Here is a 27,148-nt window from a genome sequence, read left to right as displayed (position 1 = left end):
CAGATTTTAGCTTCTACAAGGAAGGAGCCTCACCTGTTTTGTGGCATGTCCTAAGTTTATTAATTTAAAAGAAACATGCTAAGTCCTTCCTGTGTCCCAAGCTCTGTACCTGAGACCAAAGTCATAAAGATAAATGGGACAGTGAATTCTTAGAAGCTCCCAGTCCAGTAAATGTTCTCTGCAGAATCCAAGAGGTCTTAGATTAGAAAGAAGTATCTTTTATTTCCGCTCATCTCCTGGTGAAGAGCAGCATTCCCTCTCCTCGGGAAGGCAGGGGGTGCTGTGAGTGATGCTAGAAGTCCCTGCGACTTTGTCGGCAGCAGAAGTCATGGGTGTTTTCATACCATTTGTTGTATCTCAAAATATCATCTGTGCGCATCTTTCCTTGGAAATTAGGGCACTCATTAGACCCAGTGGTAAATCTCATTTCTTGATGTGTTAATAAAGACGTACACACGCCACGTCACAGATCTATTCTTAAAAATATTTTAATAACCCTATTTCAGTATGATCACTCTCCTTGATGATCCTCTGTGTTTTATGTTATACATAAAAAAGAATGTTCTGGGGGCACCTGGCTAGCTCAATTGGGTGACTGCCTTCAGCTCAGGTCGTGATCCTGCAGTCCCAGAATTGAGTCCTGCATCAGGCTCCCTGTTCAGCAGGGAGTCTGCTTCTCCCTCTGACCCTCCCCCTTCTCATGCTCTCTCTCTCTCTCAAATAAATAAATGAAATCTTAAAAAAAAAAAAAGTTCTATCAATGGGTCCACCACCTTCAGCAGAACACCACAGGGAAGGACCCACAGCACAGAAGGATTTAGAATGCCTGGTCTGGTTGGATCAACAGACACACGCTAAATAATTACAGCAGCTCAGCAGGCGAGGCAGGGGACGTGAGCGTGGCGTTCGGAGGCACCGAATGCGAGTCTCAGCCCTGCACAGGGAAGTCGGAGGTCTTCCCAGAAGAGACAAGGGAGCTCAGTAACAGAACGAAGTCAGTGCGTATAGCCATATACCCAGGCAGGGTTCTGAGTACCTCATGTATCATATCTCTGAACCCTCCTATCAGCCCTGGAAGGCAAGCACCTTATCATTCCTCTGACAGAGTAGGAAACTGCAGCCCTGAGGGGCTCACTGACTGGCCCCAACTTGCACAGCCAAAATGGGCTGATCTCAGGGTTGAAGGCAGTTTGTACGCTCTGGTGTTTGGCTTCTCTCAGCCGTGCATGTTCTGCCCCCCAAGATGCAGGGGGCAGTCTCAGGCTGGGGCCTGAGTGGGTGCCCGTGGCCGGTATGCAGCTGGAGGGTCCTTGCTCTTTGGTGGGGAGGGCAGCTGCTGACTCGAGTCTGGAGAGGTGAGGCAGAGTGAGGGTGCTCATTGGTCTGGAGATCACACCCTGTCCCACCTCCCGCCTCTAAGAAAGGGACCGGGGGCTCCATTCTCCTCTGTGCCACGGGAGCCCACAAGGTGGGGGCAGAGAAAAGAGCTGGACTTGACTCCTGTGGAATTCCATATATAGGTTTTAAGGACAAAATCAAACTCCTAGAGAAAGTGTTATAGAGAAAACACTCTTGTCCACACGAAGAGCAGAAGGAAGCGTGTCAGGGGCTGGTGGTGCCTGGGTGCCGTGCTCACGCCTGCACGATGGTCCCTGAGTCCTGCCGTGGCCCAGACCGCTGCACCTGTGTACACACAGCCCTCGTGGGTCTCAGCAGTAATCACAGACGGTCAGTCAGTCTCCAAGCTGAGAAGGAGCATGTGAAGAAATAGGACAAACCACAGGAAGAGAAATATGACCAGTCATAGCCCCAGAGAGAGGAGGAGATAACATATCCACACAACAAGAGAACATATCCATGCTACAAGAGCAGAAAACTATTCCGGAAAAAAAATGATTAGATAAAAAAGAAGTGTTCCTAGTAATTAAATTATGGCAGCTAGAAAAAGCTTGACAAAAAAAAAAATGGAAAAAAGTTATGGCAATCTCTCAGAAAAGGGAACAAAAAGTCCAAGAGATGGAAAGTTGGGGAGAAAAAATAAGAACATTACAGGGTCAGTCTGGGAGTTTCAGTGCCCTGCTGACATGAAATTCAGAAGAAGAGGGGAATGAAGAGGGGAGTTGTCACAGCTGCAACACAGAAAGGGAGGGGCAGAAGTGAGGGGCACAGCCCCCCACCCCTGCTGAACAAGAGACAGATAACCAAACAGACCCCCAGACCACGCACAGTACTGGGAAATCTCAGGAAACCAGACATAAAGGGAAGACCTGAGGCTTCTGGTGGCAGGAGGGCAGGTCACACAGGAAGACTGAGAACCAGAATGACCCCAGATTTCTCAGCAACAGTTCCAGAAGGCAGAACCTCCAGGGCGATTCCTCCGAAACTCTATCAGTCACATGTAAGGTGAGGAGGGAAGACATTCAACAGTCAAATCCCAAAATAGTTAACCCTCAAACCCCCTGATTCAGGGAGCTCCTAAAACATCTGCCCCCACCAAACTCGGGGTTCATCTGAAAAATGGAAAGACAGACTCAGAAAATGGGGAGCCCAACACAGCGGGGCAGAGAGATCGCAGCAAACCTGGAGAACAGCCCTTCCAGGCCTGAGCAATGGTTGGTGGGCTCCAGGGGTAACGTCCCCAGGGAAAATGGGAGTGATCGTTCACCCAACTGACTACATTCAACCACAGAGAGTGGGGCATCAAGACAGACTGAGGGCTCTTCTAGAGACTCAGGGAAGAATTATTATAGAAACACAGAAAATATTGCCAAAGAGAAAATTAAAAAAAAAATCAACAAGGTGATGGTTAACACCTGGAAAAAACACAAATTGTTGGAAAGGAAAGGAAAGGTCACCCACATACATGGGCTCAGTAGTGAACCACACTTATAAAGTCTGCGAAGTGACTACAGTTTGAACAAAACACAGGAGGCAGCTGCCCGAGAGAAGGAAGAACAAGAACTAGGGAAGGAAACCATCGTGCCATCTGTGTTAAGAAAAGGCACACCAAAAACCCATAGGTAAGGTTTATGCATCAGGAAATGTAGGATCCAGCAGACAACTCAGAAACACTGAACGTTTGGCATGAGCAGTCCATTGACAGTGGGGAGGGTGGGTGGGAAGGGCATGCTGGATGCAGGGAACCCAGGCCCCAGATCTGGAGAGCTGGGCAGACAACGATGCCACCAACGGACATGGGGAGCTTGGGGACAGAAGCACTTTGAGAGAAGAATATACTTCAGTTCAGGCAGGTTGGGGAGGTGGCGGCACAGGCCATGAGCAGGTGCAAGGAGAACTCCATGTGGAAGGAGGACCCCCCAGCTCTGGGTGGAAGCTGACACCAGGCTGCATTGGCTGGTGCGGGCAGACAGACAGACACCCAGAAGGAGGAGCAACTGGTGAGTGATGCCTGGTGGCCACAGGAGTGGAGTCTCTAGAAAGAGCCATCAGGGGCCACAGAGAGCTCAAGGGCACTGAGAACAGATGACTCCACAGTGTCCATGGGTTGGCACTCCCACATCCTCCCACGGCAACACCTCCCAGGAGAATTTCGGAGCCATGGGGGCTGGAACCACACTGCGGTGGGTCAAAGAGGGAGCTGGAAGTGAGGAAAGAGACTCGGTTCTGTCCCGGGCTGGCCATGGAGGACCGCTGTGGAGGAACTTGTCCTTGCACCCAGTGACTCTTGCCGTTCTGGGACGCCAGGAGCTTCATAAGCCTGTGAGTGGCACATCCGTAGGCCAAGAAACGTGTGGGCCAAACCTCACAGCCCCTAAGGCCCGCCACCATGACCCTCACCTGGGGCACACCCGCCCCCGGCGACAGCCCACAAGCCTCCTGCATGAATCATGCTCCCAAAGGAGGACTCCACGGTCCCAACCGGGGCTGTGATGTGTGCGTCTGCGCCGCAATATCATGCATCCCACAAGGAAGAAGGTACAAGAAGCCAATACCCGCTGAGACCTGGCAGCCTGTGCTGTCCATCGCTCCCCTTCCCATGACAGCCCAGCTCTAGGAACTCCATCCTGCCTCTGCAATGGACAGCTCAGGCTCTAGAAACTTCTGGGACCCTCCAAGGGGCCACCTCAGCCAACAGGGGAAAGCCACCCCCTCATGGTGTGGAGCCAGCCAGGGTGCTGGCTGGCTCCATGATCTGCATCACCCTTGCATTGGGGAAGAGGCAGGAAGGCACGTGGGTGCAGAGAAGGCCTTCTGGAGGTGAGCAAGGGGCTGGGAAGCTTACTCCTTCAAACCCTCACTCACCCGCAGGCCTAACGATGGCCCAGCTCTCCCAAGAGGTGAGCCCTCCAGGGGCTCCAGCAGGAAGACCTCCCCATAGGAGGTATACAAGGCCGGCTGTGACCTGCAGGTGCTTGGGGAGGGAGAGCACAAGTGAGGCAGGCCTGCCTTGGGAGAGAATCCCCTGCAGGAGACTTGCTTAAATTTCCTGTCTCAGAAATGCGGAAGGACCCCAGACAAGGATGCGCGACCTCCTCCACCTGACTCCCGTGGGCAAGGTAGCCTTCTGATGGCTGCGCATCGGTGCCTTCTGCTCTAAGGGAAGGAATGAAAGCAGCTCTGATGGCAAAGATACCCGGGTTTGATGCGCACAGTCCTCACCTCACAGCCAGCCACAATCCGGTAGCTTGCAGAAATGCTGCTGTCAGTCTATACACCCAGGGGTACCTACAAGAACCATAGCCGCACTGGGCCTACCTGGCCCCCGTCACAGGGTCGTGTCACCCTCCCCATCCCCGGCTGCCTCCGGAACCCGCCGCGCAGAGCCAGATGCCTGTCGGGTACTTGGCAGACCATGGGCTCCGCCGCAATTAGCAAGCTGGATCGTGATTCAGCATCAGGCGCCGGCAGCCTCCACCGGAGCGGAGCGCACGCTTAAAAATAGCCGAGCTGCGGCTGCATCCGCCAGCGGGGGGCTGCCACCCCCAGCCGAGCCCACCCGCCCCAGCCCCCCAGAGCAGTGAGCGGGGCTCCCGTCAAGCACCACCAGAATACCAGGCCCCCCTGGGCAGTGAGCGGGGCTCCCGTCAAGCCCCCCAGAGTGCCAGGGTCCCCTGAGCAATGAGCTCACAGGTCATGGGCTGTGCAGCTGGGATTCAGAGATGGGCTCCAGGCTCTCCCTGAGTCCCAGCCTCAGCCCAGGGAGCCACTGGTGAATTCTTGGCCTTCACTCTTCTCTCTGGGCCACAAACACTGATCACAATTACTGTTTCCCAGAAGAGGACTAGAAATCTGCCTTCACAGCCCCAACGTGTCCCCTGACCGTCCTCATTCTCATATACCTGCTGGGCAATTCCACCTGTCAGAAACCAGATGTCTTGGGACCAAATTCACCATCTTCCTAAAACGAACTCTTCTCCCTGACATTCCATTCCACATACGGACGCCACACTTCTCCCCACGGTCCTCACAAGAACTCTGACTGCCGCTCCTCCCTTGCCGTCCCTTCATGGCATCTTCCTGGCTTCCCGTCCCCTCCGCCCCTGCCTGGACACCTGCCCAGCCACCGGCGTCCGACACAGCCAGACTGGTGCCCAGAGCAGCACTTCCCAGCCTCAGGCCCAGGGCTGAGCTGGGCTGCGCGCCTCAGCGTGGGTCCGCCCGGTGCATGGACCGGGGACCGCGGCACCCCTAGCGTCTGCCCTCTGGACGCCAATCCCAGTCACGACAACCACTGTGTCTCAGACAGCGTCCAACACTTGAGGGCAGACATGCTGTAAAGCGTGGCTCAAACATGCTGCTCCTTTCAGGGCTCCGCAGGGGCTCGCCGAGGGCTCCCCGAGGAGTTCTTGGGAAGGAAACAGTGTTCAGGGTATTATGCTTCCTGTTCGTCATTTCCTTCCTCTGGGGTTTTGGGCTTAACCGCCCTCAGGGTGGGGTTCGGGGTGCAATGTGGCTGGCAAGTCCCTCAAAGGGTCTGGGGCTGAGTGCCCCAGCAGGGAAGCTGTGGGGCCACGGGCCAGGATGGGACCCCAGCCCCACCACCCTAGCCCGCCCGTCTCCCAGTACTGCAGTTTGAGGGTCTGAAAGTGGGGATGAACACAGTACCTGAGTCACAGGGTTAGACGAATTAATATGTGGAAAACATGTGAACCATGCATAAAGCGGCCAACCACTAAACACTGGCCTATGGCCACCATGTTACCATTGTCATGCTCACCATCCTGGCAATGCTTTCGGTCTCTTGCCTGCATGTCTCCAAAACACACTCGAAGTTCAGGCCAGAGTGAGGCCCCCCCAAGCAGCACCAAGCCTCACACTTGCCCAGGGACAGCACTGTCTTTGTCCCCTGCCCTCCACCTGTGTTTCTACTCCTGAACCCCACGGTGCTGCCTGCACTCAACACAGACCTTCCCCATCACTGCAGCAGGAGACAGAATTACCTCCCATCAAACTGCGTCCCAACCCCCGGGGGATGCAATCCCAGCTCAAGGTCCCAGGCAGAGCCGGTGACGGTGCCTAGTGCACAGTGAGTCCTTGGTGATTCTGATGGGAATGCTCTTCCCAGTACTGTGATATCTCTTCATAGACGGGTGTCCCAAGGCAGAGCTGGACACTTGTGCTAATGTATTCTCCTAAAAGTACAGGGTAAGGACAGGTTTCCAACTCCCGGTTCTTACGTGCAAGGTTAGAAGCGTGGCGAGACCACGGCTCTGCTGGTGTAGTGTGTGGAGAGTTCATTCATTTTCTCCCAGAAATCAGGAATCACTTCGTCACAGTTCAGCCTCGGCATTGGCTTTGATGACTTATCCATGGTCAAGAGAGTGAAACCCCATGGATTGTGCTCGTGAGCGTGATGTTCCCAACATGACGGGTTCCCCACAACACCTGCTCCCCGGTCTCAGCGTGAACAGGTCTGGTTTGGGAACCGTGTTCACTGGGAGCTGTCGTTTCTTCACTCAGGCCTCGGGACCCATCACCCCGAGTGTTGGGAAACCCTGGTAGCGCCACCAACCACATTCCCCACACCCTCAGAAAGGGACCCACCACGCCAGCTGTGGGCAGCTGACTGCCAGTGCCCCACAACCCAGCCTCTGGGGGCTGGACCCACAGGCCCCAGGGGACAGACCTGGCACAGGGACAGATGAGGACACATGGGCAGATGGATCCTCCACGGGGTGAAGAACAGCTGCATAGTAAAGTCTACAAGAAAGTACCAGCTTATCCGAGCACCTCCCAGCATGAACGTGTCCAAGGGAAATTTAAGGGAGGACATAGTTGCTCGTGAATGCACAAAGTCTATTACCCAAGATGTGAGGGGAAGCGCCTGCCTGAGGCGGGCTGAAGAGGATTTGTGGAGAACGAGATGCACAGGAGGTACGGGTGGCTCACAGCCATGGAGCTCGCATTCTGGCCCAGACACCGCTGTAAGTGCTTTTCCACATGTAACCTCGTCTAAGCCAGAGAACCCCTGGGAGGTGGCCACTGTTACAGCCCCCAGCTGTCTGCAGGAAGGTGACTGACATCACGGGGGAGCCCTCAGGGAGAGGAAATCAGGGTCCCGATCCTGGATCCGTTGCCAGCCTGCTGGAAGACCCCCAATCCGCCTGCTCAGCAGTAATTAATACCCCCTCCAAGGTCCCTGCAGCACAGGTGCACGTCCAAGGCCCACACTGGGCAGGCTACAGGTCTGAATGACCAGGACATTTACTATGTTTCTAATATCCATCATGGGAAACAAAAACAAAAACAAAAACATGGTTTCTCCTATGCCATGAAGCTATCCATTTATAACAAGAGCAGATAATCACACTTAGAAAGCCCATAATACTTCAATGTGTCATAATGACGTGCTGAATTACAGAGATAACTAAGACAGAAGCATCATTTTTGCATTTTTTGGAATATTTCTCACTCTACCCCCATTTTCACGGGGAAGAAATAAAGATGATTATTTCCCACACGTGATTTTCCAGAACAGCGCAGGCCTGGGGTCCTGCCTGTTGTTCATCTCTGACTCCCACCCTGCCTGGCCCAGCGCCTCGCACATCAGAATGACTCAGAAAATTCTTGCTCGGTAAATGATCGCTGCCTCTTAGAGGCTTACTTGTTGTTTTACTATTTAGAGCGAAATGGCTGAACAGCAGTCTTTCTAAATTGCGGCGCGTGCCACAGCCAGGGGGGCGAGGGGTTCAACCGCGGGGCGACTCCAAAGGCACCTGCCCATCCCAGTGAGCCCGGCCTCTCCACCCAAAGGTCCCCAGCACATTCTGGTCCCCAGCCCAGGCGTTTAACTCCAAAACTTCAAAAACGAGGAAACTGTACGAATGAGAAACAATTTCCCAAGCCCCTGGCCACCATGTCCTCCCTTGCTTAGCCTGAGCAGTTGGCCCTGAGCCTCAGATTTTCTGGACTCTTTTCGGGTAACGAATGCACGTGAGGCTCCTCACGCCAGTCTGCACGCACTCATGCGCAGGAGTGGGGTCACTGGAAGCTGGAATGCGGGTGGAGACAGAGTGCTCCCAGGAGGCAGTGAGTAGACGGGGTGAATGCGGGGAGCCCGACCTCAGCTGGCCTGGCCACGGCCCGCCCCGTCGGCCTGGAGGAGGCCCCTGAAGAGCTCAGGCACCGCCACCACACCCAGACCCACAGGTCAGTCAGAAGCCCTCCGTGTTTCAACTCAGAACGTTGGAAGGAGGAGGGGGAGGAACAAAGGAAATGTTTGACTGGGAGAGGAGAAACTGCCCTGTGAAAGATAAATTCAAAGCGACTTAAAATGCAATCAGAGCTAACCTCCTATTACCGTAGGTATTAACCCATCACTTCTCCGCAGGCCCACTCCAGCAGTAATTCAATGTTTACCTGACCTAAGCCAGACGTGGCCCACTCGGTGGCCTGGGGACCCACTTGCAATTGATTTTTTAGGGGCCAGCAGCTGTAATCAAATACTGGGAGTGTCTAGCAGTTGGCTGATTAGGTTAGAGCAAACATTACGGCCTGTAATTTGGGAAACTGCACATGTGAGCTTCCGGATCATCCCCGGGCCCCACATCAGTGTCTGCAAGGTCTGTGTAGAGCAAACCTCGGGGAACGTTCAGGGAATGACTTAAGAAAACACAGGAATTGGAAAACAGCAGATTGTTAACATCCCCCTTCTCTCTCTCTCTCTCTCTTACACACACACACACACGTGCGCACATGTGCACACATGCCACTCTTCCTTCAGAGCTCAGCTCTGGGATCACCTCCTCCTGGAAGCCTTCTCTGCTCTCCCCTGAGCTCTGAGGCCTCACAGTACCTCTTCATCAGAATTCACACTGGTCTGCCTCAGGTACCTGCCAAGGGCTGACTTCTGTCCCCCCTTACCCCCAGACTCGTATGTTGAAGCCTGAATGCCCTTGAGTGACTGGAGGAGGTGACTGAGCTTAACAGAGGTCATGAGGGTGGAGCCCTGAGCCACTATGGCTGGTGTCCTCGTGAGAAGAGACTCCGGGGAGCTCCCTCTCCCCACTCCCTCCACCCACCACACACACGGCAGGAATGGCCACTTGGGGCCCCAGCAAGATGGACCTCGCTGGCCCTCTTGACCTCTGATGTCCAGCCTCCAGAACTGCAAGAACATGAAGTGCTGTCGTTTAAGCCACGGGTCTGTGGACTGCCCACACCTGACGCCAGGTCCTCACCCCCATGTCTCATCTGAGCTCCTAAAGCAGGACTTACACACAGTGAGCACTTACTAAGTTCCTTTGGTTAGGAGTAACCATGCAAGGGGAGGTGGGCAGAGGCTGGCAAGACCACCTCAGTTCCTCGCCTACAGCAGCTCAAAGCCCTGCTTGAATCCAGTGGGCTACAGTGAGGAAAAACTCGGGCCCTACAGGGCTGCACTCGCCAAGGGCAGGACAGGGTTCAAGACCAAGCCAGTGTCCTTCTTGCCACTGACCCAGGCATCCAAAGCCAAAGGGAAGGAAGAGTCAGAAGTAAAAAGTTCTCGATTCGACAGTATCTCTTAATCCCATGGTCGCAGATCTTGACTACCAAACCACTAAGGAGCCTACTGACCCGCCGACCAGCCACGAGGCCAGGACAGACTCCGTCCCTCTGTGCTTCCAGAGCTCAGGAGAGCCAGCCCGGAGTCCCCCCCTGGAAAAGGAACCTATCATCCCCTGCAGAGGCCCAATACCAGGGCTGCCCTTGGTCCCAGTGCACACACTGCCCAGGAGAAACCATTACAGAGCTTCTAGATCACACAGAGTGCAGTCGGGTAGAGAGTCAATGGGATCCTGGCGTTGTAAGTGAAGACGCAACGCGCAGCAACCACAAAGACAATAGTGCTGGAAGCTGTCCTCTGTGCCCTCCACATGCACACCCATTCCATCCTCCCAGTGCCCCATGACGTGGGCATCACCATCCCAATCATACAGACGAGGAAACTGAGGCACAGATGGATCAAGGGGAGCAGCAGGCCTGGGACTCAGTCCCAGGGATCTGCCTCCAGACCCCATGTTCTCAGCAACCACGGTACAGGGCCACATGGGACCCCAGAGCTCCGTTGTCCTCCTCTGCAGGGCCAGGGGGCCACCGGCTGCCAGAGGGAGGTGGGCAAGCACACCTGTGAAGCAGGTGCACGCTCGAGCCGAGCAGGTGGGAGCCTGGGCAACTTGCTCAGCCCCTAGATCAGACTGCCTCCGTGGCCCCCAGCTCAGTCCAGCAGTCCAGTGCTTCCAGAGTGCTGAAGACAGAGAGGAAGCCAGGGGCCACCCGAGAGGTCGTGGAAGGAGTGGGACAGGGAGACTGGGCAGCTGGACGAGGGACAGAGGGCAGTCCAGGCCAGTCCAGCCCAAGGAAGGATCCTGCAGCTTAGGGTGGTGAGAACGATGGATTTGGACCTAATTTGGATTTTGCTCTGCCCTTGTTTTTCCTGGGTAATGGGCTGTGCCTAGTGCATCATCCGTCTCCGGGAAAGACGAGTCTGAATGAATGTGTGGCCACCTTGTCCTTCGATGTGTTGATCTCAACCCAGGAACAGTACTGACAACACAGATCATCCCACAGCAACTGGTCCGGCACAGTCTTGCGTTTCTGCACAACTTAGCACAAGCAATGTCCCTGAGAACATGACCCAGTTCAACAACAACATGGATGCGGCAGGTCCGAGAGAAGGCTGAGGCACGTGGGAGGTGAGACACATGTGGAGCATGCAGCCAAGTGGAGGGGAGGCCAGGCGTGGCTGCTGGCTGATGAGAGCACCCCGTGACCGTGCCGCTCTGGGAAGGAAAGCGGGGAGGGCAGGAGGAGGGATTCTTACCACCACTGCAGACAAATGGATGAACAGGATCTGCCTAGAGTGCGGCTGCTCTTCTCCACCCGGGGCCACAGAGGTAGGGCAGGGTGGCCCCCACTTTCAGATACACTCTGTGTGTCGGGGAGCCCCCAAAGGATGAGATCTTCCTGCATCTGCAGATGATGAAGGGTGGTCCGGAGGGTCTGGGTGCCTGTTACCCGTAAATGAGAGCCCCTCTCCAAAGCATAAATGTCCCGCTACCCCAGAGCCTCACAGGACACTCTCCACCCACCAAGGCAAAGTATGCTATTCACGCTGCACCAAAGGACCCCTTTCCCAGACCAGACCCTAGCCTTGCACATCCCTGAGGACAGGCGGGCCCACAGGGGGCTGCTGTCCCGAGGGGCCGCGAGGCTGGAAGGCAGAGGATCTCTGGGCCTTCCTGTTGAGGGCTGGGAACCCTAAGTCTCCAGCTCACAGATGCCCAAAAGCAGCAGCCTGTATGCAAAGGTACAAAGGGGTTCTCAGGAACAAGACCACGTGCAGCTGGCACTGGACATGGACAAAGCCCTTGGTGACTCCTGGATCCAAACACAACCTCCTGCCCACTGTGTCCCACTGCCTCCAGCAGCTGAGGTGGTACCTGGGATGAAGGGAGACAGAGGGGGCCTGTGGAGGAGCCCCTCCCCTGCTGCAGACCCTGAGCACCATGGTGAATCACTGCCCCCACATGTGTGCAAATTCCCCTCCCCGAGGCTTGTGCAAGCGCGAAAATGGCCCCGAGCCCAGGGACAACTGCAGGTGCGTCCCTCCTGCGGGCTCGAGGACCTTCTCCATCCGCAGACAGGACTTCTCCCCCGGTCCACCCATGGCAGGGCCCAACAGGAGCACCCCCCACCCCGCCTGAGCTCTCCCAGGGTCAGGCACACGTGGAGGGCGCTTCCATGCCGTGCCCTGACACACCCCAAGCCCCTAGGAGGGAGCTCTCCTTCCAGGCCAACAGTCATCCCGCTGTGTCTTGTGTTTATAAAGCTTCTGTCCCCTGACCTGCCTCCTCCATGTGCACAGCCTGACCCCAAGAAGTGCAGAGGAACAGCCCACCACCCCAATTGCCCATGAAGAAACCAAAGCTAGAGAGGTCAAGTGACTTGCTTCAGAGGTGACAGCACTGGTCACGGGGTGTGGGTGACAGAGGGGTCGCTCCTTTGAAGACTTACTGAAAGCCCATGAAGACTAAGTCTTTGAAGGACTGAAAGCCGGGGCTGCCAAAGGGTGGAGCACACAGCACCCAGCACCTGGGAGCTGAGAGGAGGCCCCGCCCCCACCACTGCACTCACACACACGTGCCCCTGCACCTAGCACCCAGCGCCCCCGCCACCACGCTGACGCACACACACACCCCTGCACGGAGCAAACAGCGCCCACCCCCGGCCCCACCACCACACTCATGCACATGCCCCCCTGCACTGAGCACATAGTGCCCCCGCCCCAACCACCACGCTCACGCACCCCTACAATGAGCAAACAGCACCACCGCCCCCACCACCGCACTCACGTACACACACACCCCTGCACTGAGCACAAAGCGCCCCCACCCCGACCACAACGCTCATGCGCATCCCTGCACCATGTCCCCAGGAGGGAGGGCCTGCGGACCTCCAACTCTGCCCTCCCCACCGAGGCTCTGCTGCAGTGGAGACCCCACACCTGTGCACAGGTGGGCTGCCTGCCCTGTGCACCCCGCCCTCCTTTCCGGCCCATTGGCACACATACCCAGAATCCAAGGTGCTCAAACATCACCCAGAAAATGACATAAGAATCAATCTCTGGGCCCCAAGACGTTATCGGCCCCACCAATAGCCGGGATGAGCTCCTCGATGGTGGTTGTACCATTACTGCGAATGCCACCGCCTCCTCCTCTTCATTCCTCCCCCTCTCCTCCTCCTCCCAGGCTCCTTCTCCTCCTCCTCCCGGCTCTTCCCCCTCCTCCCAGCTCCACCTCTTCCCCAATCTCCTCCTCCTCCTCCCTGCTCCTCCCCCATCTCCTCCCACACTCCTCCTCCACCTCTTCCTCTTCCTCCCGGCAGGAGAGTGTGGGAGCTGCCCGGCTCCACCCTCCAATCCTCTTCTCCCCTCAGCCAGCTGCCCTGGCAGCCCCTCCACGCAGTTCGGGTCTCTGTCCCCCGCACATGCTGGGGCAGATGGCTACTAAAGGGATGTCCTACAGGCAGCGGCAGCCTCCTCCTGATCAACAGGGCCTCATCTGTGTCACTGCACATGACCCGGCCTGACCACCAGCAGCTCGTCTCCCTCCATCTCCACCCACAGCCAGCCTTCCTTGATACGCACCTGTTGGGGCGCGTGGTGGCTCAGTAGGTTAAAGCCTCTGCCTTCAGCTCAGGTCATGATCCCAGGGTCCTGGGATTGAGCCCCGAATCGGGCTCTCTGCTCAGCAGGGAGCCTGCTTCCCCCTCTCTCTCCCTGCCTGCCTCTCTGCCTACTCGTGATCTCTGTCAAATAAATTTTTTTTTTAAAGTCTTGACACGCACCTGTTCCCCTCTGCTCAGAGCCCTCCCAGAATCGTTCCTGGGCCCATGGAAAGCTTCCTGACTGGCCCCACTAGAGTACATCCGGAGGGCAGGGCTCTGTCCTTTCCCCACTGTGTCCTCCCCGCCGAGTCACCCTTACCCCAGAACACAATAAAGACAATGAGTGGAGATCTCTCCACCTCCCCTCCATCCCTCACCTTGCTAAAAAAATCTCTTCCTAAAGCAAATATCCAATCACATCCCACCCCAAACACAGGCATTGTGGGCTCGAAGTGCCTCTGCACGAGTGCCGCCTGCAGGTCCCACTTGTCTGTCCCGCTTCCTTCCCGTGTCTCTTCCCCATCTACCTGCCCTGGACAGGTTTCATTTCAGTACATTTTCAGTACAGACGACTCCTCTTTCAGGGCTCAGGGCTCAACACCTTCCCTCCCTGGAAAACATCCTTACTGCCTGACACTCAGCTGGACGGTTGTCTGCGGGAGCCTTCTCTGCTCCTCCCCCCGCCCCAGGGTCTCTGCCATGAAGCTTCACCTCGGACCCACCCTACGGTGTCTGTGTTCCTGAACAGGCTGCCTGGGGCCTCAGGCCAGCGCCGCTGAGTGTTTTCTGTATCTGTTGGGACGCAGGAGGCTCTGTAAGCCTGCGCAGCCAGAAGAGCAAGCTTCTGTGACCGGTCTGTGGGCCATGGCTTGGATCCCGCCAACACTGGCACTTCTGTGAATACTGTGGATCACTACAGCATCCCTGGGAGGCAGAAGCACCACTGTTCCTGTTTCACAGGTCGTAATAGGGGGCCCTCCCCTAGCCAGCTGGCGGCCATGGCAGGAACACCAGCTTCCTGCGCTTTCTCCAGCTCTCAGCCTCAAGACATTAACACATACCCTCGCGACAAGCAAACGAGCCCCTCTCCTCCACAGAGCAGTGGTATCAATGCAAGGGCGACAGGAACAATCCAAGCCCCCTATCACCATCCAAAGGGGAAAGCCTGGGCAAGGCTTTGATGTCCACACAGCAATTCAGAAGCTCCATAGCAAACCGCGAGCGTGACCTAAACACAGAGGTGGCCCCAGGCAGCCATCGCGCACGTGCTGTCATAGCAGCACTGAACGTACACATGCGTCTCCTGAACGAAAATGCTAAAATGCATCGTGACCTTAGGTCTGACACTGGGACTCTGCATCAGGTGACAGCTGGGGTCTCATCGAAGGACTGAGAGCCCCTCTCAGGATTAACCCCCTGTCGATAACATTCCTGCAAGACAAGGTTGTTTCTCACCAGGACAGAATCAGCATCTTCTAAGTTGGAGGGATCAGGGAAGTCCACAGGATACTCCACACATGAGGCTCTAAATTGGGAAACCAGCCAGATCTGTCCCAATGTCGGACATGCACAGATGTGAAAGGACCCACCACGAGAATGCATTTTCTTTCTTTCTGAAGAGAACTTCCCCATTCCTAGCTCACCAGTGTCATCACACACATCTTTCAGAAATGCAGGCAGACCAAAGAAAAGAAGATCTGTGTTTTGTTACTCTGAGGAAAAGGAATATGGTACCTGAGTGACCCTCCCCATTCAGCTCTGCTCCCATGCTGGTAATTCCAGGAGATAAAAGTCACCAATTTCAAACAGAAACATCAGACAACCAGGTCAAACCTTCATACCTTCATTTCCAAAAGATCTTACTCATCCTCCCTCTTGCAAAGCTCAATTTATTGGAATAATGATGAATGATCATTGATCAAGTTTACGAGCTCTGCAGCTTCCCTCCCTTCTGAGAACAAAAATCTGTTCCCAGAGCCCAGGCCTGCGCATGGCCGGTGGGCACGTGGTCTGCCCGCAGCCTGCCCGCAGCCCCCCTCCCTGGGGCCCGCGGGGCCTTCCCTCCAGAGTGCAGTCACGGAGGCTCCACAGCTCGTGTGCTCCCAAGTGCACTGTCATTTCCAAATAACGTCAGGAATTATTTTGGTTTCTCTCTCTGATGTTCCCAGTTTACCTTGCTGCAGATTAATAAAGCAATTACAATACTCTCAATTAAGAAGCCATTTTAAAACACACTCTTAATTCCACTTTGTGAGCAACTTGATTATTTGTTTGTTTTCCTTCTTAAGTGGCTAATTCCTTCTGTCTTACAGAAGTAAGCAATCTTTTCCTCAAGGCAGAAGAAATGTTGGGACCAAATCCTTCCCTAAAACTGAGTGTCTTAGGCTCGGACCATCAAATGGGTCTTCCTGCACAGCAAACAGCAGTCTCAATTTTCATCAGCTACCAAATCCTATTGTCACCTCAGAGTTAACCTTCCAGAGTGGGCATCTCCTCACCTGTGTGACCCTCGGGCATAGTTACCCTTTTACCCTTTGATTTATACTAACTCCATTATCGTCTGCATCACACAACTGGGTACACAGGTGGCCCAGCCAGGCCCACAGGACTCAGAGGAAAATCTTGACCCACAGGCCTGGCTCCTAACCTGCTTTGTCTATTCTGTACACCTTAGGAGATCCACCTTGCTGAAGATGTTTCTTCAAATTGAAGAAAAAAAAAAAGAGGAGGGGGGGGAAACATCAAAATCTTATTTTAACCCGGTTGTCAAGAAAATCAGAGGCGGGGTAAGGTTCCTGTGAAAACATGCGCACACAACACAGTAATCACCCATTAACAGAAGCTTTTATTGGTGCTTGGCCGTATCACAGGGAGAAGGGCCTCACGGAGGACCAGGAGAGACAATAAGCAGAAGGTGGGATGGGGAACAGCCGTCTGCAGAGTCCAGACTCCGTGGGCCCACCCTGCCCCTCGGCAAGGCTGAGCCAGACCAGTGCTGTGCCCCTTGCCCGTCTCCTCACTCTTTGGCTGCAGAGCTGCCCGGGGGCGAGGGGGTATTCATGGGCTTCTGGCTGCTTCCCCTCCTCCCTTCAGAGCTCAAGGCTCAGGCACTCCAGCCTTCACTTTGTCTTGATTGTGGGGTCCCGTGTGGTTGATTTGCTTGGATGTTTTGCACTCTCCAGTTACAAGAATTCCTTTAATATCAGGGCGGGAAGGACCAAAGTCCCTAAATGTTCGGTAACTGTGGCTTAAAAAGGGATGCTCACCTTGAAATACAATTTTTTTTTTTTAAATGCGTCTAGCGATAGGAATTTCCATGCCTATGGGAAAAGCTTGCAGTAAAATCAATAATTTGGGTCGCTGTGCCTCACTCACCAGCTGGGCAACACCGAGTGACTGCTGATCTTCTGTGCCTCAGTTTCCTTGTCTATAAAGTAAGGGTCAGTGGCTGCCAGCCTCAGTCAGGGGCCATGGGGATCCAGTGGGCTACGACACGCCATCACTAAACACAGCCCGTGTTTAGGAGGTTCAAGGAGGAGTCTGAGGACGAAACGACCCTCAGGGTCCCAGTGCGTCGCACACTGACTGATGATTCGCACACCTACCCAACCCTCAGGTAGTGGCCAGCCCCAAACTCTGCCCAGTCTGTTTCCAGTCGTCCCTGCTTGGCAACAGGCAAACAGCTCATACTTGTGAGAATGCAACAGGAAATTGATGAAACGGCATATCTGAGACAGGAGCTTATGTATTTGGTGTATCTGTCCTAAACGCTGTGGTCGGTTTTGGTGAAATGTGAATGGAAACAAATTAGAAAGGCGCTTTTTCTTCCTTTTCTTTCCCTGAAGGCAGAGACAAGGATCCCAATGGTCCATTTAGATGTACCGTTGCTATGTGTAGTTATTCCAGTTGTCAAACACCAAATGGACTTGCAAGATAAGACAAGGACAGAGAAAAGTAGCCTGGGAAAAATCACCTTTCTCATCACTAACAATATAAAACTAACTTTTATAGTGAATTTAAGATATATGTGGGAAAAAAATCATTTGACACAAGCATTTTGCATCTGAGCTTCTGAGAAGAAACCAGCCCTCCCTTGCCGGTTCCCCGGGGAGCAGGACCTCGGCCCCTCGCTGTGCATCCCCAGGGCATACAGCATGCACTCACTAAAGACTAAAGACCAGGGCATAGAGGCGAGACAGAGAACCAGCTTTACGGCGAGGTCAAAACCCATCACATTCCCGCAATCACAGACTCAAAGAGAGTCAGCGACATGGGAAGGACTGAGCCAAGGAGAAGGTGTGCACCTGCCCAAAGCCACGTGGATATAGCGGCAGAGGCTGAACTTGACGGCGACTCTGTGAAGAACACCACCCCTCGTGAGGCAGCAGATCTTCCCGGCCAAAGGGCAAGTCTTCTGGCCTTTGGAAGCTTTTGAAATTTGCCTCCAACGCCAGGGACAGAGACCGTGGGTGCTTTTCTTTGCATATCCAATCAATATTTACAGGAGGGAGATCTTCACCTATGCTCTTCACTACCCCGCAGGAATTAGAGAATCGCGTACTCCCCTCCACCTCACCACTCAGGCCTCTGAGCGGAGAGATTTGCTGCCTGCTGCAGGAAATCCTTCTCATGTCTCCAAAAGCTCTCAGATTCCACCTTGTGGATAAATCGAAAGAGTTTCCATGCTGTTCCCATGTATTAAGGTGGCCTTTTGCTGAAGACACATACTTTGTAGCTTGAGAAGTTGGGACTCAGGCTTACAGATCCAGCGCACTTTGAAACCATGACTTTTAGACACCACATTGCATGAAAAGCTCCCACTCTGCCAGGTGAGAAAACCTCGATGAGACTCCAATGAGAGAGTGGCATCTCGGAATCAGTGAGCCGACAAAGCATGCGTCCTCCACTGCAAGCACGCAGCCCAATGCCACAGCCACAGCAAGAACTCAAGAAGCCCCATTCCCCGCACTGGGGCCGTAACCCTGACACATGGAGAGGGCAGCTGGGGGTGGGGGAGGGCCCCAGGTCAGGGATTTGCAAGCAGAAACAGGAAACTAAGCAGAGCTCAACAGTATCACACACCTGCCCTAAACCCCTCATCAAGTGCTCACAGCCTGCAGGGAGATGTTCAGAATCCTCACCGGTTTCTGAAGATCCTTACAACAGGGTTCCAACCCACTCGCCCTCCTTACCATCCTGGCTTCCCGCAGGTGTGCTATTCTAGATCAGCCCTGCTCTCCTGGCTCCCCATGGGTGTGCCATTCTAGATCACCCCTGCTCTCCTGGCTCCCCACAGATCTGCTGTTCTGGGTCAGCCCAAACTTCCTGGCTCCCCGCAGGTCTGCTGTTCTAGATCAGCCTGACCCTCCTGGCTCCCCGCAGGTATACTGTTCTAGATCAGCCCTGCTCTCCTGGCTCCCTGCAGGTCTGCTGTTCTGGATCAGCCTGACCCTCCTGAATCCCCACGGGTGTGTTGTTCTAGATCAGCCCTGCTCTCCTGGCTTCCCACAGGTCTGCTGTTCTGGATCAGCCTGACCTTCCTGAATCCCCATGGGTGTGCTGTTCTAGATCAGCCCTGCTCTCCTGGCTCCCTACAGGTCTGCTGTTCTAGATCAGCCCTGCTCTCCTGGCTTCCCGTGGATCTGCTGTTCTAGGTCAACCTTACTCTCCCTGAACAGGCAAGCAAGTGACTGCCCCCACACTTTCGCACAAGGTGTCTCTCCCTTTGCAGCACTCCAACCATCTCTCCCTCAGACCTCAGCCTAAGGCCCACCTCTGCTCTAGAACCTTTCTTGATTTCACCTCCAACCTCCTAGACCACCTCCAAGTGAAAGTGGCCTTGATAGCCATGAATCTGGCACTTTAGTGATCACCGGGAGTCATTATTTTCTAAACAATGTGGCAATAATGTGGGGCTCCTTTTTGCTGTCAACCAGCATCAGCTGAGCCTGTCCTGGGTGTCACGTGCTGTGCTGAGCGCCTGAGACACAGACGTGACTAAAGTCCGGTTCCTGCCTTCAGTGGGCATCCGGTCCAGCAGATGAGACTGCTTGATGAGGGAGGGGTACACTTGGCACAGTGAGAGCCCAGGTGAGGGGCAGCCCAGTGACCACGGAAATAATGAACGAGACTATGGCACTTAAGGTTGTTTTAAAGTGAAACTTGTTCATTGGGCAAAAGAATAGAGAGTAGGAGAGGGTTGTTCTAGGTAAAAGAACATTGTACACATCAGTGCTTGGCACAGGGTATGGATAGGAACTTGGGATTTTTTGAATGAATAAAGCAAGGGCCTGGAAGATTCTGGCATATCCACTTTCCCTTACTACGTGCCACACGGTTTCCAGCCACACACCAAACCCAGAAGCAAGGCAGCACCATGCCTGGTTTACAGATGAGGATGCTAGGCTTCCAAGGTCTAGGCCCCAAAGCTATGGAGTCGCAGGGCTCCGCCCGCATTCCTGACAACACAGGGATGGGCTAATGAATCTGCCTTCAGGAATGGACTTACAGAGCAAACTCTGAGCCCTCTTCCCTGCAGGTAAACACCCAGCAGGTCTCTGCAGGGACAGAGCAGCTGAAACCACACTCCACACAGACTCTGGGGACAGCAGGTCCTGTGTCTCCCTGCAAACAAGCTGTTAGTCCTCTAAGCGTATTTGGTCTTAGTGGCCCCAACTGCAGGTCCTTTTCCCTAACTTACAAAAGACAACCTGGAAAGAGCCACCCAAAAGTCACCTCTAGCCAACACAGGCTCATGGATTCTCTCCTAGGACTCAAGAGAACTGAAGTGAGTCTCCCTTTCCAGAACAAAGCGGCTTCTTTGTGACAGAGTTCTTTCCCCCCTGCCTCTGATTATCTCCTCAATTTCTATCTAGTTTGGGATTTTTCTATATTACGTGCATTGGACGCATATTTCTTCCTCCCAGCTCAGACTATCATATCTTCCTATTGTGCTGTTTTTTTTTTCCAGTGAAAGCCATCAAAAATGAAAGTCCACATTTTAGAACAGTATCTATTAAACATGCAACTTTTTGATTAACAAACAAACAAACAAAGGAAAGCACTCTGGGAGGGCTGGTTTCCTGCTCTGGGCACCACGGGAAGATTAGGAGTCCTCTGCTCCCCGCTAGACCATTGCATTTGGTAACTGGGAGTGATTCCAGGGTCAGAAACAACACGTTTAAGGACGTCTCAGTCTAAAGCACCGCTCCTCAGCGGGATCCTTGAACTATTAGCCACGTATCACCTGAGAGCTTGCCGGAAATGTGGAATCTCCCCCACCCCAGAACAACTGAACGAGAGCCTGCCTTTCAGTAGGATTCCAGGTGACGGAACACACATCAAAGCCTTGGAGGCACAGGTCTAGAATTAAAGGATTTGTTTTCACTACCATCCTGGAGCCTCCACCTGAGTTTCTGCCCTGGAAAAGAAGTCTCTGTACTCTGTACTCCACAGAACACCCCCCACCCTCTCTACCTGAGCTGTTTATCCATAGAGGAATCGTGAAAGGATAAATACTCCCCCAGAAATCACTTTCGCAGCCTGAAGGAGTGCAACATGGAACAGAGGTGGTGGCTATCCTTTCTGCAGCGTGTGAGTGCCTGAGAAGGAACAGCTAACCCTTCCTCCCTGCTTCTCCTTCAAGGCCTGGATGATGGTGCTTGATGTCTTCTCCCTCCAAAGAGGGGATAAAGGACTAATGTGAACCCAGGGGGCTGGGCCGTGCCCTGAGCTCTGAGATCCTTCAGGAGAATCTCTGTGGACACAAACAGCAGAACCAGGAGCACAGCCCAGTCTGAGAAGCTCACACGTCCAGTAACAGTGGGCAAGAGAACCCCAATGATCCATCACCTATGCGGAAGAAATGGATGGAGGAGATGGAAGGATGGCATGGACCTGGTGGGAGGGGTCGAAGCTAGAACCGGGGGAAAGCGATGAAAGAAGAGGGAGGCCCAGCCCCATTTGTGCCCTCCTGCCCACCTGCGCCCACACACCCCAGAAGCAGAGCTAACTCTGGAGCAGCACAGAGGGGCCAACCAGAGCCCCTCAGACCTCACAGTGGCTGGCCTGACCTCCCTGACCTCCTCCATGTCCTCTGTGAAGAGGACACCTGCCTCAGACATGTTTCTATAGAACTAAGAGCACCCAAAAGTCACCCCCTGTTAAAAAACCAAAGAAAGCCAAAACAGGTCCCTAGGATGAAGCAAGTATCCTCTCACTAAATCCTGAGACGTGCACACCCCAAAAGCTCCCCCATGCTCCAGACGTCCAGATCTTTCCGCACAATGCCTGAGACCTGGATTCCTCTGCTGTCCCTCCCCACCCCCCTTTACTAGTTTTCCACTCATGTCTCTCCTTGTTCACCTTCACTCTCTGAAACAGCAATATTTTAAAGGGGAAATGGTTTATTCCTAGCAATCAATACCTGCTTTCCCACCAATTATCATTTATTTATATATGAACAGTGGTTTGTGCTCGCTTCGGCAGCACATATACTATATGAACAGTGGTTCAGCTGGGAAACCTATGAGTCTGCCCTTTCGCAGGGGCACGTGAGCAAGCTCTCTCAGAAATCCGGAAGGGACAGCAATCAGCTCCCAAATGCAGCCAGGACTCCCTCCCTCCTTCTCCTCCACCAAGGCAGGCAGAGCGCCCCCTCCACCTGATCCCAACACACAGAGGGTCAGCCAGGGATGGGGACCAAGGCTCTCCATTTTCTTTCAGCCAGCTCCCACTTCCCACGGATGCACTCGACTGCATTCCCCTGTAAATCAGACATGGAGATGCAAAGCCATCCCCCAGAAGCACCCCTGATGGGATCCTCTGTGCCCCCCCCGCCCCCATATACCCACGCAGCCGTGCAGGAACTCAGCCCCTCCAGAGGTAAAAGTTAACTTCCCAACAGACCCGTCCCTCTGCCAGACTTGCCCGTTCCTCAGACCTTTCACACTCACAAGGGGGGTGGGGGAGTTGGCAACTTGCCTTGGCTTCTATCTGACAGCTGACACCTGGTCCCTGTCCGCTGAGGGTTCCGACACCAGGCACAGGCCCACAAACGCGCGCTCAGCACAGAAGTGCCCACTCCCCCTCTCTGGCTCGCCCGCGGCCCAAGTGAGGGTAATGGGCCCGCTCGTTTTGCCCCATTCGGAGGAGCCTGGCTGCGGGCCGCTGGGCAGCTCCAGGCACCATGCGGCTGTGCATGCGCCGTGAGCGCGCCGCGCGCAAGCATCGGAGAAACTCCGGGGGTCCCGGCGGAGGGTGGTGTCCGGCTGGCGCCCACCCCCGCGCCGCGGGCCCTGCGGTCACTCACCGCCCGTGAGCTGTGCGGGGCCGAAGCACAGAGCCAGCTGGATCCACAGGACAGCGGCCAGCAGCCTGCGAGGGGGCGGCGGCTGCTGCTGCTGCTGCTGCTCCAGAAATCCGTCTCCCGGGCTCGGGTTCATTCCATGATGCATCTTTCGTCCACGCACCGCATCCGGCTCGCAGGCGCCTGCAATCAGGAGCGGACGCGGCGGTGCCTGGGCCGCCGGGCCGCGGGGCCGCGGGGCCTCCCCTCCTCCGTCCCCCTCCCTGCGGGAACCCCCCTCCCGGCCCCCACCATCACCTCCCACCCCCCTACCCGGCGCGCGCAACCCGAGGCAGCGCGGCCGGGCGCCGCGCGGGTGGACTGCGGGGGAGGGGCGGCCGGGCCGGGGTTGCGCGGGGACCGCGGCCGCTAAGTCCGCAGCATCCCCGCGTCTCCTGCTGGACCCGCACTTTTCCCCGGGCCTATGCGTTGTCACTCTCGGGCACCTCGCGGCGCGGCAGCGGGTCCCCGCGCGACCTACCCCCCCGCTCCGGGTCCTGCCCCGCGGTCGCGGGGGGTCCCGGCGCGGCGGCCCCTCCCTGGCCCGCGGGCTCCCGCGCTTACCTGCGGGGCTCCTCTGGCAGCTTCCTTCCCGCCTCCGCCGCCTCCCCGCGCCGCTCCGACCCGCATCTGTGCGCGACCTCTGCCGCCGCCGCCGCGCGAGCCAGACGGAAGCCTCGGCGGCGCCCGTGCCCGCCCCCCGCCCGCGCCCCCCCCTCGGGCTCCCGGGGCGCTCGGGCGCGGGGGGTGGGGACGCCGGCCCGGCCGCGCGCCCGCCACCTGAGCTCGAGAACGCGGCGGCGCGGACGGCGGCGGGGGCGCGCGGCAGGCGGGGGCGCGTAAGGGAACGCGTCCAGCCGCCGAAGCCTGCGCGCGAGGGGCGGGGCCGCCGCGGTACCGCGACCAATCGGAATCCCGCGCGCCTGCACCTGCCTGCCCCGCGGCGGGGCGGCCTCCCACCCACGCTGGGGGCCCGCTACACGTCAGCCCTCGGTCCCCGCGAAGGCTCCGCGTGTCCCTTCGGCGCCCGCGTGGCGACCGAAGCGGCTGAGACTCTTTCCCCCTCCCAGGGCACCCCGGCGTTTGCCCTTCAGGATCCGCTGGGGCGCCGATCCGAGGCCCGTGCCTTAGAGCTGCCCTGGCCTCTCCCAGCGTCTGCGCCGCCTGCGCGGGAGCTGCTGTCCCGCGGGGGAACTGAGCGGGGTACGGGTGCGGTTCTTGCAGCTGGAGAAGGCTGGGTACCCGGGGAAGGGAGGCCTCTGGAGGGGTGGGCCTTAACCCGAGGGGGTCGGGTGTTGGCTCCCAGTCCTCAGGGGGTAGCCTTAGCCTCCGCGCGGCTCTTGGAGCACAACCCGGCACCCGCATAGGGGTGGCCCATTCCCCCGACCCCTTTCTCCTCCGCCCACCGCTCCGCCCAAGGCTGGTCTCCCTCTAGTTGAGGGGTGAACTAAGGAGGTGATGCAGGCAGGCGGCAATTCACATCCGGGGCTCCCCGGTATCCCGCAGCAGTTTGCGCCCTGAAAACCATGTTCATGATACCACCAGCAAATTCATCCCGATTCTATCGGGTTTCTATTTATTTATTTGTTTAGGCTTTGTCAAATTGAGATGGCCGCTTTGCACACCGTAGGTTTGAGACTTTGTCACAAGTTAATTCGTGCTAACACGGTCTCACTTTGAGGGTTCTGGAATCTGAGTTGGGCACCATTCCACATTTCGGAGGTCCTATAACTGACCTCTGCCGTTTGAATACTTATTCCATTTTTTTTCCTCAGTAAGCCATCAAATCAACAAAGCTGAGAAATATTTGACCATGCACATGTTTTTACCGTAGTAAGAGGTCTATATGTATGTATATACTACTGAACTCTGTTCTTCAACAAACGCGCAACCCATTTGTACAGAGACCATCGGGATTGAAAGGAATACACATGTTTTTCTGGTCCAACGGGATCTATGCTGGAGTCCCCTGACATTTCTAATAAGCGGTCATTCCGCCTCATGGAATACTTCCTGAGGAAGCCTGGTACATTTGCCAACACCTCTCTTAGAAAAGCCTCCCCAGCAAATATAGTTTCTGACCCACACATGATGCAACTGAGAAGTTATTCTGAATAATCTGCTTCTGTTCATGCAACATAAGAAAAACAAACATTAGGGTGGCCACCACAACACCCCAGCTGGTGAGTTTTCTACAGGACCTTTTGTGTTGGTCTGCTAAAACAGCCCTAACCACGTAGCCCTCGCGGGGTCATGCCCAAGACAGTTCTATCTTCTCAGTTTTGGAGGCCAGCCACTCAAGATCAAGGTGTCAGCACGTTTGGTTTCTCCTGAGGCCTGTCTCCCCAGCATGAGGGGAGTGGCTTTGTGCCCATGTCCCTGACTGACCACAGTGCAGCGGCCCAACTTCAACTCTGCGGTCCCTGTACTATTTTCCCTCACTTTTCCCTTCCATCCCCCAGCCTCTCCCTGCCCACTACGAGATATTTTTCAAAACTTAGTGAATCTCTTTTGGGGGAAAACAACTATAATTTCACTTTCAGTAGCCAACAGTATTTCATTCAGGATGTGTTATGTGAGCACCAGCTGTGAACAGTATGCTGTGCAAGGCACTGGGGAGGAGAAAGTGATCACAGAACACAAAACATCTGTGCCCTTTGAGAACTTACGTTCCGGTGAAGGAAGACACACTAAGCCAACAAAGGAAAGCACTGGGTCTGTCAGGAGCTGTTAAGTGCTAGGCAGAATAATAAATATGTAATATGATAGATATATAATAAATATAAATCATAAATTGGGGAATGGGTGGAGGAGGGATGGAGGTGAAGTCCAGGCTAAGTCAGCGTAATGAAGCGATCCAGTACACAGTCACTTGGACTGGTTACTCCTCTCTCAGCATCTCTGCTCCACAGAGTCACTCAGGGGCCCGGATACCTTCTGCATCATTGCTCTGCCCTCCCCCTAAGATAACGTCTTCGTGCAGATAGCTGTAGCCGGATCCCTGGCATGTCCAGGTTCCAGCCTGAGGAAAGTGGTCAAGAAGGGAAGCCTAAGGCCAACATTTCCTTCCAGGCGAGTGAGTTACACCAGTCACTCACGGGAACCTGCTCACGAGGCTGTACCTGCTTGCAAGGGAAGTTGGGAAGGTCGTCTTCATCAGGCAACCAGGTGACCAGAAAGAAGAGAGGGGCCTGGTGTGGTCAGGGGGAGCTTCCAGTCCATCCCATGTTCTGTGTGAGGAAAGAGGTGGGATTTTTTTTAAATAAACAGGGGAGCTGGGGGTACTTTCAAGGGAAGACCTGAAAGAGGTAAAGGAGGGAGCCATACAGTTTTCTGATGGAAAAGCATTTCCAGGCAGAAGAGACAAATGCAGGAAACAGGAGGGACATCAGGGGGGCTGGAGTGGGTGGGTGACAGGGAGACCAGGGACGAAGGTCAGAGAAGTCACCTGGCCAAGTAGGCCTCTGAGGCCTTGGCTGTGGTCCAGCTTTCACTCAGAGTGGCAAGAGAAGCCACAGGAGATCTGTGAGCAGGAGTCTTGAACAAGAAGGGGCATAAGACCTGATGTCCAGCATCAGGCTGACCAACGCACCCCACCACTCCACGCCCTGTGGTCCCTTCTGCCTCCCTCCTGCATTATCCCTGAGGCTCAACCCTCACCACAAGACATCACCTCCAAGAGATGGACCACCAGTTTTCCAACACCCACCTTCCATCCCTCCACAACTGCACATGGTACAGACTGTGACAGGGGCTTGCCTGCCCATGCCTCTGACTAGATCATGAGTTCTCAGTGCAAGAACTGTGCTCACCTGTTTGGTCCACCTGTGGCTGAGCACATAGCTGGGACCCCAGTAGAGAAATCAGAACTTGTCTTCCCGAATTATTTAATTACTATTAGAAGGAAAAAGGACTGTGCCTACCAAGCTCTCCCTGACATTGAAAACCAGAGACTGGAGCCCATTGACCTGTCTTCTCTCTGAGTTTCCTGAATCCTGAACCTCCAGGGAAATGTACATCTAACCACAACCCATGAAAAAGCTCAGAACATGCTAGAACATTAACCTAGCTCTGCATGGAAGCCATGCTTGAATGGAGATCTAGAATTTTCAAAGAACCTGATGAGCCCTCTGAGAGGAGAAGAGCTACAGCCTGGAGTGGGGAACAGGAGGAGTGCACCTAGTCACCTCCCAC

At 55.1% G+C, this 27,148-nt stretch overlaps 1 protein-coding gene across 2 annotated transcripts in view; it reads right to left on the bottom strand.

Moving 5' to 3' along the window:
- Window positions 1-23,773, bottom strand: part of SUSD4 (sushi domain containing 4) — an 85,996-nt gene extending 62,223 nt beyond the window's left edge. For both annotated transcript variants that reach the window (XM_047705238.1, XM_047705239.1), the window contains exons 1-2: window positions 23,519-23,773; window positions 22,919-23,098 (exon numbers count right to left, since the gene is read on the bottom strand). In XM_047705238.1, the coding sequence (XP_047561194.1) occupies window positions 22,919-23,063 (145 nt within the window). In that variant the 5' untranslated portion in view covers window positions 23,064-23,098; window positions 23,519-23,773. The remainder of the gene's footprint in view (window positions 1-22,918; window positions 23,099-23,518) is intronic.
- Window positions 23,774-27,148: the final 3,375 nt, after the last annotated feature.

This window comes from Lutra lutra, chromosome 15 (genome assembly GCF_902655055.1).
Source record: "Lutra lutra chromosome 15, mLutLut1.2, whole genome shotgun sequence".
Classification (NCBI taxonomy): Eukaryota; Metazoa; Chordata; class Mammalia; order Carnivora; family Mustelidae; genus Lutra; species Lutra lutra.
Note: the sequence above shows the minus strand (reverse complement) of the source record. Positions and strands in the feature narration are given on the sequence as shown.